Below are 12526 nucleotides of genomic sequence, written 5' to 3' on the forward strand. Positions count from 1 at the left end.
TGATAAACAGACGCATCCTTTCACGCATCCTTTAGCGGGATCAGCGTCGGAGACTAACCCTAACACTCGTCTAAAATGGGGAACAGAGACGATGAATACGATTTCTTGTTCAAAGGTAATGATGACAGCTTCTCCGGCAGTTCAGTAATTTCGTCATTGTTTTATTCTGTCCAATGACACCAGGCGTCCGCATATACACATATTAAGTACTGGACTGTGGCAGAATTGTTATAGAAGCAACGTTGCCTCGCTGGAAATCGGTTGATGGGGATGATTACGTTCTTTGTGTTGTCACAATAACATTCCTGCGCCTGCTGCTATATTTATAGGTAGCGTGCAACACCCGCTGTTTCTGGTGACGCTTCAACTTTTACTAACTCATGACGAAAAGAGAACGAGTTACTGATTCTTTTTATCCCTGCATTCTAAAACAGAAGACGTGCAGTTGTAGCTAAAGGGTCGGTAATTTAAAATGTATAAAGTCTGTTGGGTTACGCGAGGTTCACTTTCCGGTTGATCCCCCCCCACACACACACACACACACATGAGTTGTGTGCGAGTTGTGGGCGAGAGAGGAGACGGGGGGAGAGAAGGGGAGAGAGATGCTCTATTACTTCCTGTCAGACACAACAAAGGAGCTTCTCTCCTCCTCTCTCTCTACTTCCTCTTCTCCTCCTACTCACTCTCCTCCCTCTTTCTCTTTCTCCTCTCCCTTCTCCCTTCCATCTCCTCATCCTTCCATCTCCTCACCCCCTCTCCTCCAGTGGTGCTGATCGGGGACTCTGGTGTAGGTAAGAGTAACCTTCTGTCCCGGTTCACCAGGAATGAGTTCAACCTGGAGAGTAAAAGCACCATCGGGGTCGAGTTTGCCACACGCAGCATCCAGGTGGACGGGAAGACGGTCAAGGCTCAGATCTGGGACACGGCCGGTCAGGAGCGCTATCGAGCCATCACCTCCGCGTGAGACACACACACCTGCACACACACACCTGGACACACACCTGAACACACACACCTGCATATACACCTGGACACACACAACTAGACACACACACACACAGGGTCCCCAAATGCACACATGCTCCAATGTCTCCCTGTCTCTCTCTCTCCCTGCCTATCTCCCTGCCTGTCTCCCTCCCTGTCTCTCTCCCTGTCAGTCCCCCTGCCTGTCAATCCCCCTGCCTGCCTGTCTCCCTGCCTGTCACCTTGCTTGTCAGTCCCCCTGCCTGTCTCTCTGCCTGACTGTCTCCCCCTCCCTCCCCATCTCCCCTCCAGGTACTACCGGGGGGCTGTGGGGGCTCTCCTGGTCTATGACATGGCCAAGCACCTGACCTATGAGAACGTGGAGCGCTGGCTGAAGGAGCTGAGGGACCATGCTGACAGTAACATCGTCATCATGCTGGTGGGAAACAAGAGCGACCTGAGGCACCTGCGGGCCGTCCCCACCGATGAGGCGCACACCTTTGCAGGTACACGCCCACTAAGACACTCCCACTACACGCCTTCACAGGGACACGCCCACTACACGCCTTCACAGGGACACGCCCACTACACGCCTTCACAGGGACACGCCCACTAAGACACTCCCACTACCATTAACAAACACCCACTACCACATGCTCACTAAGGGTCCTCTTGTCCTCCTCTCCCTGCAGAGAAGAACAACTTGTCATTTATCGAGACATCAGCATTAGACTCCACCAATGTAGAGGAGGCCTTCAAGAACATCCTCACAGGTAGGCTCCCCAAGGGGTGTGACACTCCACAGAGCAGTGTGTGTGTGTGTGGAAGACACACACTTACACTGTCAATTTCTCCTCCCCTCCCATCAGAGATCTACCGTATTGTGTCCCAGAAGCAGCTCTCTGATCACTCCGCCCACGACGACTCCCCTGGCGACAACGTGGTGGACATCACCGTCTCACCCACCGCCGACGCCCAGCGGAGCCGACCACAGTGCTGTCAGAACCTGTAACCAGGGCAACCCTACCCCCGACCTCAATTCCTGTCCCTCCTCCTTGAAATCCCTTCCCTTTCTGTCATACCAATCTAGTTTTGTGTAATAAATTATATTTCTTTTTGATGGCTTGTCTGCTTGCGTTACATTAATACATTAATACCAGGAAATAAAGTTTTACAATATTAGATTGTGTTTGTGGTGATGGGGAACCAGAGAGAGAACAGACCGACACAGTCCACAGCAGTAGGTCCCTTATTCTTTATTGCACAGCAAGGTGTAACAGGAAGACAACAATCCACACTGACACTGCTAGCCCTATCCCCCTCCTTGTCTCTCTCCATCTCCCCACCTCCCTCTCCCCACCTTTCTTAAGAGGAGGACGAGGAAAGATGAGGAGGAAAAGGGGGAGAGGAGGAGAGTAGATGAAGAGGAGGAGAGGATAGAGTAGATAGAGGGGAAGAGGAGCAGGAGAGGCTTGAGTAGATTAAGAGGGGAAAGGAGGAGGAGAGGCTTGAGTAGACAAAGAGGGGAAAGGAGGAGGAGAGGATAGAGTAGACAAAGAGGGGAAAGGAGGAGGAGAGGATAGAGTAGACAAAGAGGGGAAAGGAGGAGGAGAGGCTTGAGTAGACAAAGAGGGGAAAGGAGGAGGAGAGGATAGAGTAGATTAAGAAGGGAGGATAAGAAAAGAATAGAGGAGAGGATGGAGAGAAGAGGATAGAGAGGGAGTTAGATATACATGCTGCATCAGTTACATCCTGCTACAGTCAGTCTCTAGTGTTCATCATCTTACAGCCATGGTTGCTATGGCTACAGTCTAGTCACCACGGTGATGTCAACACACAGGTGAGGACATGGAGGGCTAAGCGGGGTCTTCATGTCAGACAGGAAAGTTCCCACAGCGCTCCGTAAGTGCACAAGTTCCAGTCCTTAATAATACCAGAATTATTATTATTATTATACATTTATTATGATACAGTACTCTATACCAGGCACGACCCCTGGCAACAGTCCCTGCCCCAGGCAACAGGCTCCACCCGTGGAAAGAGGCTCCACCCGTGGAAACAGGCTCCACCCGTGGAAACAGGCTCCACCCTTGGAAACAGGCTCCACCCTTGGAAACAGGCTCCACCTCTGGAAACAGGCTCCACCTCTGGAAACAGGCTCCACCCCCAGCAACAGGCCCCAGCCCCAGCAAGGGGCCCCAGGCTCATACGATGGTCTCGTCTGTGGTTTTCTTGGTGGACTTGGAGGGAACGGAATGTTGCGTGGCGGAATGTCCGCCCTTCATGTCAGGCACTAGCAGACGCACCTTCTGATTGGTCCTTCGCCACTCGGAGTAGAGCTGACAGTGGTACCTGAACGACACCTAAGGGGGTACATACAGGTATGTAAGTGACTGACTTACCCAACTGGTGTGTGGGTGGGTGTGTGTGAGCGAGAGAGTACCAGGGTCCAAAGGATGTAGATGGTGAACAGGGCGATGGTGAGGGCGATGAGGCCCAGGGCCTCCAGCCTGCTCCGGAGCTGCAGGTGGTCCTGGGCTCCCCGCAGACACAGCCAGCCTGAGATGGCGGCCAGCGGCGTGATGAGCAGAAAGCAGGCCATGTCACACAGCAGCGTCCGCTTCTCACTGCGGGGGCCCGGGTCTCTCAGCCACTGGGAGGGAGGAGCAACATCACTTACCAGCACTTACATGTTTCCTGTGTTTGATTTGTGAGGTAGTGTTACTTGTGTGAGGTAGTGTTACCTGTGTATGGTAGTGAGGTTGTTACCTGTGTGAGGTAGTGGAGTAGTTACCTGTGTGAGGTGGTGGGGTAGTTACTTGTGTGAGGTAGTTATCTGTTTGAGGTAGTGAGGTAGTGTTACCTGTGTGAGGTAGTTACCTGTGTGAGGGGCTGAGGCCTGCGCTCGATGGTGAACTCGGTGTGGCAGAGCTCACAGTAGCTGGTGCTGGAGGAGGACAGCCACTTCTCCAGGCAGCTGCGGTGAACCTTCCCCAGGGTGCCCCTGCAGCCGCAAGGGGTCAGCAGGGTCTCGGCCCCAGCACCCTCATGGCAGATACGACACATGCCCTCGTTACTGCACAGGACACCGCACATGGGACACCGCACATGGGACACCACACAGGAAAGTAGGAAAGGAGACAGGATGGAGAACAGGATGGAGAACAGGATGGAGAACAGGATGGAGAACAGGATGGAGAACAGGATGGAGAACAGGATGGAGAACAGGATGGAGAACAGGAGGGAAACCAAACAGAAAAACAGGAGGGCAGAAGAGGCCACAGGGCAGGTTAAAAAATGACTATTAATATGATCATAAACAACTTTTCTACATGTTGGTGTAACATCCCTTTAATCACAACCAGGGTCGGCTCCGAGGGGGATTGATGGGCAATGCCCCCCCAAATGAATGCTCTGCCACCCCCCCCATTATTATAGCAGTTTCTATAAGACAGGTATATATAAAATGCCCCCTAGTGGAAACCAAATGCCGCCCCCCCCCCCCCCCCATCCGTTTCATTCTGGAGACGATCCTGCAACTCCAACAACTGGACTTCAACTTACCTCTGTGAACCCACTACTGCCTTGACAACGGTGGACAGAGGTCGGCCATCTTTGGCCGTCACCTTGGCAACGTACTGAGCCTGTTCGGACTGGGTTTCGTGCGCATTCTTGGGCAGCTCCGCGGTGGCGGAGTCGTCACACAGCGAACCGGGCAAGTGGCAGCAACTGGACGACGACATGGCTCGACCAAGGGTAGGACCGAGTGACCGACCAGGCAACAAGCCAACCGGAGTCGCCAGACACGACTGCCCGCCTCGACTACAGCAAGCTGGCTGGCGTGGTCAGAGGCACCAACAACGAGAGGGGGAGAGGGGGGAGAGGGGGGGGTGTTACATTTCGAATATGACGTCGTCACAAATGTCTGATTATTCTATAGTCTGTACTGACACACAGACCTGACAATACTTAAGACATGAACACACAGGTGCACATGGAAAACGACAAGTCTAGCTTGGGTTGGTCTTCCATGTTGAGCGCGTTGGTTGGGCCAATGCAAAGCGAAATCGAAACAAACCACGCACCAAGCTAGTCAGAACGCTTGCTACAGTTTAATGCACCAATAAATAACGCTAGCTATAGTGGATAGCTAAAATCTCACCCGCGACAGTGAACATTTCATAATCATAATTCACATTGATTCTGCAGCTGACGTCGAGCTGTCTACTTAAACACCCTGGTATGTTACTAAGACAACCCTCAAGATAACTATCTGGCTAACCTAGCCATATTATATGTTTTTAACAACAACTACACTATCATAACTATCTGAATCTGTGCACTTACCTGTCTCCCTCCGCTGGCCGCGGCCTTAACAGCAGATGCTAGCTACTTTAGCTAGCTTGCTACAGATGACATTGAAAACTCAGCAAAAAATAGTGCTTGATATAATAGTACGGTACAAGTCTGGTATCCGCTCCATCGTTTGATGTCGAACAAACTGGTTACTATACATTTGTGTATGTTTAGTAAGGTGCGTTGTGTGTGCAGTCACAGCACCGAAAGCTACCTAGCTACCAACCCGTGTTGTTAAACTGAAAAAGCTAGCTCTACCAACATCACTGCACAGCTGTTTAGCTATTACTGGATCAGAGGCCACGTGACCGCCATCAACCCACGTGACGCAAAATTTCAACAACAAAAATGTACTGGATGATGGGTTTTATTTAGGGTGACCAGACGTCCTCTTTTACCCGGACATGTCCCCTTTTTGAGACCTAAAAAATGCTTGATTCCAAAATCGTCCGGGATTTTACCTCGTCGGATATTTGTGTTTCTCTGGATCTTTCACAAACTAGTTTCACAAACCCTTACAAGTTTTGGAAAGGGTATATCCGTTACGTTCCACCTTTTTGCGCGAGCTCTGACTGTAGAGAGAACTGTCATTGGTCAATCGCCTTCTCAGTGTTGCCAGATGCATGTAATTATCCTCCAAATACCATCATTTTGAGCCTTTGGTATGATACCATTTTCAACCTGGCAACAATGTGAGCACCTTGCCGCCTTTGTTATAATTATTGCTTGAATAGGTGAGGAGGACTGAAACATTACTTAATTTTCTTATTTTAATATGTGGCTATATAAAGAATTTACTATTTAGAATGTTGTATTTATAATCATTATTGCTTGTATATGGACAAGACACATTAAAGAAATTAATTAGTGCTGTCAGTTTAACACTTTTATCGCGCGATTAACGCTCTTTTTGGCCTCCAATACGAGACCCTCCAGACCCAACTTTTTTTGTGGGCGGGGAGAACTTGGGCTGGCAGCCAGGCTATATGGAATGTTCAGAATGTTGGCTTAGGCAGGAAAAGGTTAAGGGCCAGGGGGAAGGGGTGAGGGGGAGTACCCCTAGCCAATAATTGGGATTCGGCCTTAATCTTCTTTTTTAAGCTTGTCTCCTCACCTTTCACTGTGTGTGTGGAAAAAAAAGTTTCGAAAGGTAAAGACATAATGTGAAAAAAGGTTAGGTAAAAAAAGAAAGGTTTATTTATTTTTGCGGGAAAATAGGTTAAAAGATTGAGAGAGACTTGTTGCTCTTGTTGGTTTGTTGTAACTGTCTTTAAATTATTGTACTCGCTGTGAAATATATTATTGTTGCTTGCTTTTCCACAGGTACACTCTTGCACTTTTGAGGTTCTTGCTGTTTAATTGTAACTTGTCTAACTACATGCTCTTATTGTTCTTCCCTTTGGGACTTATTTGGTTTTACAATGTATGCTTCATGTTTGGCTACCCGCAATGTTTGGGGCTATCTCATTGTTATGATCAGTGACCTATGCACTTTTGTAAAACTCTCTTGGAAGTCGCTTTGGATAAAAGCGTCTGCTAAATGCATACATGTAAATGTTAAAACAAGTTTAAATGGGTAAAAAACTACTATACTCTACTTTACTTTGTATACTGTACTCTGCTTTAATCTACTCCGTTTTAGGCTTTTTTGTTCTCCTCTCACTAAGTTTAAAATCTCTAACTGCTCGCGCAGTAATAACAAAACATAGGCTAATAGGCCTACATTTCAAGACGATTAGCCTAGCTTAAACGCAAAACTAACACGCAATTGTTAAAGGAAAATAGGCTTAATTAACTTAGTGATTTGTTTGAAGTAGTCCTATTTCTACAAATCATAATTGATTGCACTGCGTAAAGCGTAAAAGTCCCCACTAGGGGGAGACATTACACCAGTATTGAAAGGAGTCGCTGTCGAATGTCGGAAATTTGACATGAAGGTAGGTTCACACAATATTGCGTATACTTCTTGAGGCAACGCTTAAGGATTCACAAATATAAAACATCGATAGTAGTGGCAATTGTAACAATTTTTATAATGTAATATACGTCATTACGGGTGACACCTGTCTCTGTGGCGCAATTGGTTAGCGCTTTCGGCTGTTAACCGAAAGGTTGGTGGTTCAAGCCCACCCAGGGACGGATGATTTTTTGTTATATGCAGTTTGCGAGTGTACGAATATAATGCATGTATATCTTCGTCATAACACTCACATGGGTCAAGTCATAGACATTCGTTGCTTTAATGACAGCAGCGTTGATCAGACTTGAGAATAAATACCAACACTTATCATCCAATACTTTAAGTAAATGCGCCAATTAGCTATCATTATGACAAATGGCTCAAAACAATACATATTTACACAAACACACACCCTCACTGCTGCAGCAGGCCACCATATTTCATAGTGACAAAGTTGACAACCCTAAGCTTGACCAAAACAGGTAGATATATTTACATTTAGTAATTTATCAGAAGCGACTTACAAGAAAGAGCAAAAGGCGAATACTTCAATGATCTTAATAAACGAGCAGACTCTTTAGCAGACTCTTTTATCCAATGACTTTGTAGTCTTTTTACACATGTAAACTGTTAAAACATGAGTTTTACAGTTTCTACACTTTTATATCTGTTGTTATACTGTTGCTACACTGTTATTACACTGTTATTATGCTGTTATTATGCTGTTATTATGCTGTTATGACTTCTGTACACGTTTGTACACTTATGTTGTTGTACACTGTTATTACACTGTTATTACACTGTTATTATGCTGTTATGACTTCTGTACACGTTTGTACACTTATGTTGTTGTACACTGTTATGACACTGCTATTACATTGTTATTATGCTGTTATGACTTCTGTACACGTTTGTACACTTATGTTGTTGTACACTGTTATGACACTGCTATTACATTGTTATGTTGTTATTACACAGTTATTATACTGTTATTACGTTATTAAACTGCTGTGGTGGAAAGAGTACTGGACATGGGTACTTAAGTACTCAGTGTTATTGTGTTATTACACTTTCTGCACAATTATTACACTTATTGTTATTATTACACTGAGATTACACCGTTGTTACATTGCTGTTACACTGTTATTGTGTTATTTACACTGCTAAAGTGTAGTTAGGCCTTTTACTAGGCCTTTGCTGCAATAAAATATCTGAAAAAGGAACACTGTTTAGTTGTCATGGTTTTCATCTCTTGGGAGCAGCAGTCCGCCATTACATTACACTACATTACATTTACATATCCAGCAGACTGAAATTGTCAATTTGATGTTTACATTTGAGTCTGTTCCTTTTCTGGTCATGACGAAACCTGTTGTTAATACAAGCACAAGAAAACACTCCAAGCACAAGAAAACACTCCAAGCACAAGAAAACACTCCAAGCACAAGAAAACACTCCAAGCACAAGAAAACACTCCAAGCACAAGAAAACACTAGCACTTATTTTATTATCTGGATTCATTACACATTTCTGTATGCTTTGTTTCAAAATAAGGCTTTAAAGACAGCAGACATGGTTATCCACACACTGTTCTTCACATGGTGAGTGTATCTGAACAGTGTTAACTACCGTACTTTTTGGCAAACTTTTCCTAATGTTCTTATTCATAGTATTGAACAATGAAATTGAAAGTGAAAGTTAACTGTTCTAAACCTTAGCTATCTTATTCAGCTATAGGAGCTTACTTAAACATCCTGTTGGTACAGTAACTATCTTAAACTAATATGAATATACAGTCAGATAACCTGGACAGTTTCAGACAGCACATTGCATCAAGATTACACCATTACCCTTTTTACACTTTCTAATAACTTATACCCCTAACACTATAGCATCCCAATATTGATATATCATCAATTCCATAGAAGTTCCTATGCAACTACAATGATGTTACTGTAGGCATTGCAATGTCGATACATAATGGTTAAGGTTGATGTAGTGTTGCCATCACAGGCGTCAGTGTTCTCTACACTGGTGGTCTTTGGGGGACATTAGTTCATGTTTTTAACATGAAGCTTGCACTGATGCTGTGGTTCTCATGCATAAAGGCTGTAGGATGCATCTCAACATGCTGTCGTACCTCACCTATATCTCACCTCTATCTCACCTATATCTCACCTATATGTCACCTATACATCAACATTTTCTTGCATCTTACATTTGACAACAAACTTGGATTGTTTTCTAATTACACTAAACTTGCAGAATCATTGGAATACTTCTGAGAATACCGGGGCTTGGGGTTCTGGTTAAAAGACCGTATCTCAAGCTCAGAACTGAGTCATGTCAAGGTCATTGCCCTTCAACACATACAATAAATACGTGATTAGCTTGAGTCCCAGCCGCAATGTCATGCACTTAGAACGTAAACCAATAGACCGCCCACAAATTACTTAACAATGGCATCGGGTGAAATTAGAACTTGACTAGTGGTTCCCCTGCTGCAGCAGTGAGGAAAACCGCCCCAACAACCAGATGACTGAACAGCTGAGTGCTAGATAGGTTCCGCTGGCGTGGTCGCTTGGGATTTCAGAGCGTTTGTTCTAAAGGGTTCTTCAGACATCAGCAGGTCCAGGCTCAGGTTCTCCTCAAAACAAGGTGGAACGGGACCCCTTACTCTTAACCTTACAAGGTTTTATAAAAGGAGTTCCTCTCAGGAGTATGACCTCTGCCCCACCAAGCATGTGTGACCCCCATGCTTATTGGCCCCTGGTTTGATGCCTAGACACTTAACTGCGTTGGGTAAGCCAAGTAGAGGAGGTTGTGTAGCACAACAACGTCAGACAGACAGGATTCCTATGCTAGCTAACAACCTAAACTTAACAAGCCTAATGTAAAAGAGCCAGCAGCACACAACACCAGAGGGGAGAACCTCAGGTAGATCTCTCTCACCTGTCTCCACCCTTCTCATCTGTCCTATGAAATGATGGATTGTGTACAGAAGAGAAAAAAACATCAGACTCTTCCTCTCCCCTCCTCCCCTCCTCCCCTCCCCCTGTCTGTGTCTATTTGTGGAGCAGTTTGGCCAGGCTCTGGCGCAGGTCGTTGAGGTCGTAGATCTTGAGGTCCAGGATGTCCACAACCCTCTGCAGATCCCCCTCCAGGCGGTCGCGATCCTCCAGCGATGCGGCCAGACTGTGCTCTGAGCCCTGCACCCGCCGCTCCAGCTCCACGCTGCGCATCTGCAGCTCCTGCAGCACATCAATCTGGTCATTATAGGATGTAGCACTCTGGTTATTATGGGATGTACATGCAGTAGACTGATATCCAAGGTACCTGTAGTCTATGGGTGGCCTCCTCCCTCTCCTGCTCCATCTCCTGGTACTCAGCTTTCTGGCTCTGCAGGATGTGGATCTCCTGTTGAGGGAGCGAGGTCAGGAGGGTTAACACACAGATGGATGCTGATGATGCTGGATGCATGAGGGTGGAGATCCTGCGTGAGAGTGCTGTTCAGGTGCAGGCCAGGTGAGTGTAGTGCTGTTCAGGTGCAGGCCAGGTGACTGTAGTGCTGTTCAGGTGAGCCCACCTCGTCCTTGGCCTTCAGCAGGGCCTCCAGCTCCTCCAGAGACTGAGTCAGCTCGTCCTTCAGCATGTCGCTGGGACCCTGACCTCCATGGGCCTCAAGGTCAGCCACCTGGACACACAGAGCTATGTTAGAAACCAATGCACATTGTAGAAGTTACCTAGTAAAAGTACCCCTCCTCCACCTCCACACACACACTGGAGCCCAGTCCAGCCCAGGCCCGGCAGCCCAGTCCAGTCTAGCCCAGTCCAGCAGCCCAGAACAGCACTGCCCAGGTCCAGGTTCATGCCTGCCCCAATCACAAGTTACCTACCGAGGCCTGACTGCAGTTTGAGCTGCAGAAAAGAGAACCAGGCTAGTACAGAGCCCAACTAGTACACAGCCCAGCTAGTACAGAGTCCAGCTAGACCTCTAGAAGGTCCAGGAGCTTTGCAGAGCGGGATGAGTGTATTTTTAACCGTGCTCGTTGGCGAGGGGCAAGAGGGGGGGGGGGGCTGCCAGTTCCCTCTGGTGATTCTTCATTTCTCCAAACTGGGGCAGTGAAAGTAGGATATCGCTGTCCTACAAACCCCTCCCTCTCTCTTACTCTCCCTTTCTCTATAATCTCTCTATCTCTCTCTCTCGCCCTCTCTCTTGCCCCTCTGGAGAGCTGAACCATTTTCAGCCACCTGGTCGCCTGCTTCCGAGAGGAGGAGAGGAAGAGAGAGGCTGAGAGGAGAGGGAGGAGGAGATAGGAGAAGAGGAGGGGGAAGATGAGGATATAGAGGAATAGTATTTCAGTATCATGTTTAACATCAGTGGATGTTTTAGAACTCTTGAGTCGGCTAGCCTGATCAATAGCACAGAGAGTCGTGTTTGGTGATTCGGTCTCACAGCTCATGCCTGTTCAGGAACGGATCCACAGGTTTGTATTGCGCTAGGAACCCTCACCCTAACGGTGCGTTTACACTGCAGCAACGCGAATCGCTTGCCATCGTTCGCCTTCCCACAGTGCACCACTCTCTTGTACCTCGTTGTAAAGGTGACTAATCAGGCTTTCCAATGATATAAAATACAATACCAATTGGTATTATTGGAGGGGAGAAATAATTGACCGAAATAACGTTTCTGAATTTATTTTTATATCATATTCTTTATATGATTATTTATTATATATATTTATATGATCATCTATGACGTGTAGCTACATCATTAAAGGCACAATGCTCTAATCCACTCATCCTTGGTCCATGTGAGGGTTAGGCTTGTCCTCCACGTAGGCAGCAGGAGGCTGTGGCCAGCGCTACACCATCCTCAGATTAAATATAACCCTAGTCTGCAGACACATCTTCAAGGGAAATGCTGGATGATTATAATCCAGGTCTGGTCTTAATCTGTGTCTGAGAAGAGACCCCATATTGTCTGGACGTCTTCCCCAGCTCCAGCAAGGTCCTACAGGCCACACTCATCCCTACAGGCCACACTCATCCCTACAGGCCACACTCATCCCTACAGGCCACACTCATCCCTACAGGCCACACTCATCCCTACAGGCCACACTCATCCCTACAGGCCACACTCATCCCTACAGGCCACACTCATCCCTACAGGCCACACTCATCCCTGGGTTTAGCTCAGTGGCCCTTTAACCGCAGATCAAGAGGCTGCGGGTTTGAATGTGCTGC

The 12526-nt window shown here is 47.0% G+C and overlaps 3 protein-coding genes and 1 non-coding gene across 8 annotated transcripts in view; 2 read left to right on the forward strand and 2 right to left on the reverse strand.

Annotated features, from left to right (window-relative positions):
- Nucleotides 1-445: 445 nt before the first annotated feature.
- LOC146272176 (ras-related protein Rab-11B-like) lies at nucleotides 446-2093 on the forward strand. The gene is made up of 4 exons (XM_084706729.1): nucleotides 446-960; nucleotides 1276-1469; nucleotides 1656-1736; nucleotides 1833-2093. Exons 1-4 carry the CDS (start codon nucleotides 545-547, stop codon nucleotides 1973-1975), a joined length of 834 nt encoding a protein of 277 aa, XP_084562855.1. The 5' UTR covers nucleotides 446-544; the 3' UTR covers nucleotides 1976-2093.
- A 110-nt stretch (nucleotides 2094-2203) lies between these two features.
- Nucleotides 2204-5762, reverse strand: LOC146272177 (E3 ubiquitin-protein ligase MARCHF2-like). 2 transcript variants are annotated; one of them, XM_084706731.1, is made up of 5 exons: nucleotides 5311-5762; nucleotides 4528-4795; nucleotides 3844-4039; nucleotides 3407-3616; nucleotides 2204-3326 (listed from the first exon to the last, which is right to left on the reverse strand). In XM_084706731.1, the coding sequence occupies exons 2-5, from the start codon at nucleotides 4704-4706 to the stop codon at nucleotides 3168-3170; spliced, it is 744 nt and encodes a 247-aa protein (XP_084562857.1). In that variant the 5' UTR covers nucleotides 4707-4795; nucleotides 5311-5762; the 3' UTR covers nucleotides 2204-3167. The 2 variants fall into 2 exon arrangements, with proteins under 2 accessions (XP_084562857.1, XP_084562856.1); XM_084706730.1 differs by having other exon boundaries at nucleotides 4528-4799; nucleotides 5311-5761.
- A 1622-nt stretch (nucleotides 5763-7384) lies between these two features.
- Nucleotides 7385-7458, forward strand: trnan-guu (transfer RNA asparagine (anticodon GUU)). The gene has a single exon. It is a non-coding gene; the product is annotated as a tRNA-Asn (tRNA).
- A 1309-nt stretch (nucleotides 7459-8767) lies between these two features.
- LOC146272179 (homer protein homolog 3-like) overlaps nucleotides 8768-12526 on the reverse strand; it is a 13971-nt gene continuing 10212 nt past the window's right edge. For all 4 annotated transcript variants that reach the window (XM_084706702.1, XM_084706705.1, XM_084706701.1 and 1 more), the window contains 3 exons: nucleotides 10866-10973; nucleotides 10616-10696; nucleotides 8768-10530 (listed from right to left, as the gene is read on the reverse strand). In XM_084706702.1, coding sequence (XP_084562828.1) covers nucleotides 10345-10530; nucleotides 10616-10696; nucleotides 10866-10973 — 375 coding nt within the window. In that variant the 3' untranslated portion in view covers nucleotides 8768-10344. The remainder of the gene's footprint in view (nucleotides 10531-10615; nucleotides 10697-10865; nucleotides 10974-12526) is intronic.

This window comes from Hypomesus nipponensis, chromosome 10 (assembly GCF_054491055.1).
Source record: "Hypomesus nipponensis isolate SF chromosome 10, ASM5449105v1, whole genome shotgun sequence".
Lineage (NCBI taxonomy): Eukaryota > Metazoa > Chordata > Actinopteri > Osmeriformes > Osmeridae > Hypomesus > Hypomesus nipponensis.